At 43.1% G+C, this 6,530-nt stretch overlaps 1 protein-coding gene across 1 annotated transcript in view; it reads left to right on the top strand.

The window, feature by feature from the left end:
- Positions 1 to 2,486: 2,486 nt before the first annotated feature.
- rdm1 (RAD52 motif containing 1) overlaps positions 2,487 to 6,530 on the top strand; it is a 7,268-nt gene continuing 3,224 nt past the window's right edge. The window contains exons 1-6 of the mRNA XM_050039784.1: positions 2,487 to 2,549; positions 4,980 to 5,083; positions 5,223 to 5,402; positions 5,608 to 5,736; positions 5,816 to 6,008; positions 6,270 to 6,436. Coding sequence (XP_049895741.1) covers positions 4,985 to 5,083; positions 5,223 to 5,402; positions 5,608 to 5,736; positions 5,816 to 6,008; positions 6,270 to 6,436 — 768 coding nt within the window. The 5' untranslated portion in view covers positions 2,487 to 2,549; positions 4,980 to 4,984. The remainder of the gene's footprint in view (positions 2,550 to 4,979; positions 5,084 to 5,222; positions 5,403 to 5,607; positions 5,737 to 5,815; positions 6,009 to 6,269; positions 6,437 to 6,530) is intronic.

Below are 6,530 nucleotides of genomic sequence, written 5' to 3'. Positions count from 1 at the left end.
ACCTTTCTTCATCATTCTGATGCTCCGTTTGAACTTCAGCAGCTCGTCTTCACCATGTCTACATGACTAAATGTTAATGAGCTGCTGCCACCTGATTGGCTGATTAGAGATGTGTGCTGACGAGCAGTTGAACAGGTGTACCTAATAAAGTGGCTGGTAGTATTTAAAAAAGTATATCAAAGAATATACTACATATTTATACGACTCCTAGAATCTCTTCAAGGACCCTGGAAGCTCCTCAAGGGTCCTTGTGTCAGTCGTACTCACCATTTGATGGAGCAGGTGCAGAGAATTGTTGCTCAGGTGACCGTAGTGGTGGAGCCAATCACAGCCGAGGACAGGGGTCAGGGAGCTGCATAGGACGAGGAGCAGGACGTTCCAGCTGGTCATGATGAAGACGATGAAGACAACGATGATGAAGATAATGGAGGTAACAATGAAGATGCAGATATGCTGCAGGTGGAATGTTTGTGTCTCAGTGTGTCCAACATTGCTGCATTTAAACACACAGAGTGAAAGACTGACAGAAATTCCCACTTTCTGTCTTTCTTTTCACTCTCCCTTTCNTGTGTCCAACATTGCTGCATTTAAACACACAGAGTGAAAGACTGACAGAAATTCCCACTTTCTGTCTTTCTTTTCACTCTCCCTTTCCACACACACACACACACACACACACACACACACACACACACCCACACACACACACACACACACACACACACACAGTAACATGTTACATTTACATGTTTGATTAAAAGTTTTATTAAAAGTTTTATTAGTGAAACATTCTCAAAGTATCCAAACTGAAAGTTCACAGGATTTAAAACAGCTCATTCATTAATGTTAAATTATTATAATGTTTTATTATTGGACCTGTGACACCTCTGAATCAATATGTACGGTTAAAAACAACAACAAACAAAACAAACAAACAAAAAGACACTTGGACAACAAAGCACATCAGGTTGTTCTTGAGTTCAGTTCTACAGTAAATGTTCTTTGTTCCTTCAGAGACATAAAATTATTAAATATAATTTAATTTAATTTAATTTAATTTGATTTAATTTAATAATTTTAAATCTGGTATCAGTGAAGACGTTCAGAAGATGAACAGATAACATATTGCAGATAATTAACAATAACATTAAATAATAATAATTTAAAGCTGAATCTTATTATGTTTATTAATGTTGAATATAAATTAGGTCATGTTGTCCTGTGTGAGCTGATGAGGGAAGTTTTCTCCGAGGATGGAGAAGTCCCTTCACTTTCATTTTCCAAACCGGCTCGCACAGATCACACACAGGTAGTACACACCCTTTCAAAATAAAACCGGAAACGTCCTCTTTTTCCCTCCATCACAGAACAGATGTGAGTTTTCACCACTGAGCGGACAGGAAGTGAAGACTCTGACAGGAAGTGGAGACTCTGAGTTTAATTCAAACGTGTCGGAGACGTGAAACAGGAACACCGTCATTTCTCCTGTCTGATGTTAGTAATGTCTCGCTCTTATTTTGAAGGTACCGTCACATCCGTCCATCCTGCTTCTCTGGAGTTTGGCTCAGAGGTTACGTCACCATCGGTTTTACTTTCTGGTGACAAGGAAATTGTTGCTGCTGATGCAACGCTGTGATGTCGTACCTGGTGATGTCATTCATGAGGTAACAACAATCAGAAAGTGAATGTGATATCACATCAAATTGAACTTTATTGATCATCAGGATGAACATTTATCACAACAGAGGAATAAAACCAAATGATCATCAATGAATCAATAAGAAGCTGCTGGAGACAGAAGTCACTCAGGGAGGGTCACGGATTATCCCTCAGTCACTCAGGGAGGGTCACGGATTATCCCCCGGTCACTCAGGGAGGGTCACGGATTATCCTCCGGTCACTCAGGGAGGGTCACGGATTATCCCTCAGTCACTCAGGGAGGGTCACGGATTATCCCTCAGTCACTCAGGGAGGGTCACGGATTATCCTCCGGTCACTCAGGGAGGGTCAAGGATTATCCTTTTGATTTGATTGGATGTTGTACATGTAAAGGAGTGTCGTTGGTTTCTCCGTCCTGGTATGTGTGAAGCCAAATTCTTTAAATTATTAAAAATGTTCAATGTCTGAACATTTTTAAGACTTTTGGAACCATTTTAGTACCATTGAAGATTTTATTTATAGATTAATATGGATTAATTTTCAGAGTGAACTCTGTCCTTATTTAAACTGTTTCATCAGAAGCTCATTAAACAAAAATAACATGATAAAATACATTAGTGACAAGTTCATGAAACTTTGTGAAAATAAATAAAAACACCGTTATTTACAAATTAATTTCAATACAATGGTTCATTATATCAAAATTGTTGAAATTCTTTCTAAAGATTGATAAAAAAATATATAAAGTAAGTGAATAGGGACACTGTGATTGGCCAGATGGAGATGTCGTCACTTCCATCTGTATCCTCATTAGCTACTGTGGTAGGCCCCGCCCCCCTCAGCGGAAGCGCGGTTATTCCTGTTTGTTCGATGGAGACAGAGAAGTGACGGTGAGTAAACTTCAACAAACAGTAAATTACCAGACAGCAGACAACAACATTAACACCGGGAGTCAGACAGCTTCCGGTAAATTACCGGGCAGAAGGCGGTGATTCAGCTGCAGCTTCAATTTAAACCGACATGTTCCGTGAACTCTCCGCCAAAGTCCATTACACAGACATTTTAACGCCGCTCCGCCGGTACGGTCTGTACCACCGTGGCATCCGGTAATTAACGTCACGTTCATTGTTAACTTGTTTACAGAACACAACCTGATTAAGTAACTACTACTCATGCACCGTTCGTTACGGTTTAACGACTTTAAGGGACTGTTCGTTACTTATGGGGGGGGGGGGGGGGGCTATCAGCCAGAAACTAAAAACATAAATTATCATTGGATTTTTCAAATTCCTGACGGTCGTGGATTTTCCTCTGGTCAGTCAGGGAGGGTCAGAATAGAAATAAAACAGCAGAAGCTGCCAGTGTTAACTCGCTGACAAGCTGTCCAGTGTTTAGGGCTGTAGTCAACCAAAGAAAATCTTGGTCGACTAAAGTCGCACATAATCTTCAACTAATCGATTAGTCGTGGGAAAAAAATAAAAAATCTGCATGTTATTTTTACTTCTGTGGTGGTGTGTCTGTGTCACTCTGCAGTTTAAACACACATTAAACATGGCTTCATAGAGACAGTTTCAAACACAAGTTCACAAATCAGCTTCACTATAACTCGCAGCATTCACAGACAAACACTTGTCTTTATCTGGACACATTTTCCCCACAAATACAACATGCTAACGTTATTAGCACAAGTCTATGACATTTTACATTGTATAAATTAGCCTAGCAGCTAGCGATCTTTTCCTCTTCTCATATAAAACCAGGGACAACAGCAACATGTAACAACGGTAACGGCACATGATGTGGCTCCATTACAAATCACAACATTCACCGACAAAACAACTGTCTGATACTAAACACGTTTTCCAAACAAATACAACATGCTAACGTTATTAGCGCCAGCCTATGGCATTTTACATGGTATACATTAGCATAGCGACATTTCCTCTGCTCATATGAAGCCAGGATAAATCACACACACATCTTAAAATGCTATTTTAGTAGAGGCTTTATTGTCTTCACAATTTATTGTTTATCTGTGAAATACAAGTAAATACAAGCTTTGTTTCCACTGAGGGAAATGGTGTCAGCTTACAGAGACAGACAGGAGGTCTGCGTCACCATGACGCTGAGCGTGAGGGTGGGCGAGTTCAACTTTCTGTCAGTTACAGGTAACTTAGCCTGTCCCCCCGCCGCAGGAAATAATGGATTAATCCTGGAAAGCTGTTGATGTAGCCCTTTTCTCCTTATGAAAGTAACACGGCGATTATTCGACCAATGAGAATTTGGTTGGACGAGAGCACAGCGACCAAATAATCGACTAGTCGACCAGGAGACTACAGCCCTACCAGTGTTGCTGTTGGCTGATACTGTCACGAGAGCTAATGCTAACGTTAGAATGGATGGTCCGGAGGCACAAGTCTGCCCGTCTGGAGGACGGGAACACGAAGCCCCCGGGGAAAAAATGACAAGCGTCCTGACTCTGAGTCGAACCCGCTGACCCAGACTGTGATCTGCTCCTCCGTAAGAAGAACCAGAGGGAGGGAGGCGGGGTCTGTAGCTACTAACACTAAATAATGCTGGCAGGCAGAAACAAACATCAGTGATCCATCGTCCGTTTGATAATCTGAACACAGAAGACGTCCTCCTAAAATGGACCGTGGTCAAAGTTACTATATTCTGCAATGATCCATGATCAAGGAGCTGATGGAGACAATGTTAGCTAACGAGCTAGTGCGCTAGCTTGTGGAAAAGTTCTCTACTTTTCACTTTAAAATACTGTGAACACAAGGCTAATGTTATTTTAGGAAAAACAATCTCAAAGATATATTTAACCATCTCCATATGTACGTCTAAAACTGCAGCTCTGCAACCACGGGACGCCGTAATGGTGTGTTCACACTGAACGTGATCCGAGGGTTTGACGTGGCGAGATTACAAACAAAGTCAGTGCAGAGACACAAGTAGATTTGAATTTGCGCTTCAATGAAAACAATGAAAAGATATGAAATTGTGTCTATGTGCGAGTCGAAATCTTTTGACTTGAGTGAGAAGTTCGTCTGACGTCGTGTCACAATGGCCGTGTCAGCGTTGAGATCTAGTTGAGATCTGAGAACTGAGGCCAAAGACGCTGCAATGTCCAGATTGAATGTCTGTCCAACATCCAACCTTAAACTAACTTCAGTGTGGTGGCTGACGGCAGTGACCAGTGCTGCTGCTCTTCCTGTCTGTCCATGAGCTGTAAGTGTCCTCTGTCCCCACTGGGACATTTTCTGTTAGATGTGTTTTTAACTGTGGGAGAGCGTTTCCTGTTTCCTGTGCAGGTGTGATGGAGGTGGACATCCTGGAGTTCAAGGTTCCCGTGGACAACAATAAGACTCTGTTTGTGTGGGACATCCAGCCGTCTCACACTGAGGACCAGATCTACGTAAGTCCACCTGGGGTCAGGTCTATGTGAGTCCACCTGGGGGTCAGGTCTATGTGAGTCCACCTGGGGGTCAGGTCTATGTGAGTCCACCTGGTGTGTGTGTGTGTGTGTGTGTGTGTGTTTGTGTGTTGTCCTTTAGGAGGGGTTGTACAGCGTGTTCTCGTCCTACGGTCCTCTCTACCTGCTGAAGGTGTGTCCTAACGCTCCGCTCAACCCGCCTGGTTTCTATGCCCTCATCAAGTTCTACTCTGCTGCTCAGGCCTTAAAGGCTCAACGACAGACTGACGGATGCCCGCTGTTCCAGAACTCTCCACTCAAGGTCATCACCTCACACGCTGTCATCACCTGCTCTTCTTCTTCTGTGGTTTATAATGAGACTTCATCACATGCTCTTCTTCTTCTGTGGTTTATAATGAGACTTCATCACATGCTCTTCCTCTGTGGTTTATAATGAGACTTCATCACATGCCACAGAGGAAGACCTCTGTGGTTTATAATGAGACTTCATCACATCCTCTTCTCAGGTGAGGCTGAGCTCCAAACAGACTCCTCACTTCCTGTTGGACAGCAGCAGACCTCTGAGCCACGCCCGCTGCCTTGAACTGGCCAATCACTGCCTGGGATTTAACGGCTGGACCTCTGACATCATCACAGTGAGTCAGTTTACACCTTTACACATAGGTGAGTTAGTGAGACAGCAGGTGACTTCCTGTCTGTGTCTGTCGTCCTCAGCTGAAGGAGCTCACCAACGAAGAAGAAGGTGAGGAGGAGGAGGAGGAGGAGGAGGGTGGAGTCAGACGGAGGAGGCTGAGGTTTGGCTGTCTGCTGCAGCTGTCCTTCCCTCATCACGGTCAGATGACCAGAGCAGCAGCCGTGGTGGAGGACAGCTTCACCTGCGCAGGTGAGGACAGCTTTACCTGCACAGGTGAGGACCACTTCACCTGCTGCAGGTGAGGACAGCTTCACCTGCACAGGTGAGGACAGCTTCACCTGCTGCAGGTGTACTCTGCAGGATTCACCTCAGCAGATCTCAGGTGATGATGTTTCCAGACAGTCTTAGTTTGGGGAAGAAAAAAAATCCATTAAAACAAATAATAAAAAATAATGACAGTTAGATTTGATTAAATGTAAATCAAAGAGTAAAGCCTGTGTGTGTGTGTGTGTGTGTGTGTGTGTGTCTCTGCAGGTCCAGATGTTCTGATACAGAAACGATGTCGACTACAGAAGCAGGTCAGAGAGAAGGCTCTGGTCCAGGCCTTCACTGCTGTACTGCTCATATTATTGGGTATAAATACTCTGATTACTGTTCATATTACTGGGTATAAATACTCTGATTACTGTTCATTTTACTGGGTATAAATACTCTGATTATTGTTCATATTACTGGGTATAAATACTCTGATTACTGTTCATATTACTGGGTATAAATACTCTGATTACTGCTCAT

Source organism: Epinephelus moara, unplaced genomic scaffold (genome assembly GCF_006386435.1).
Source record: "Epinephelus moara isolate mb unplaced genomic scaffold, YSFRI_EMoa_1.0 scaffold3059, whole genome shotgun sequence".
In the NCBI taxonomy this organism is placed as follows: Eukaryota; Metazoa; Chordata; class Actinopteri; order Perciformes; family Serranidae; genus Epinephelus; species Epinephelus moara.
Note: the sequence above shows the minus strand (reverse complement) of the source record. Positions and strands in the feature narration are given on the sequence as shown.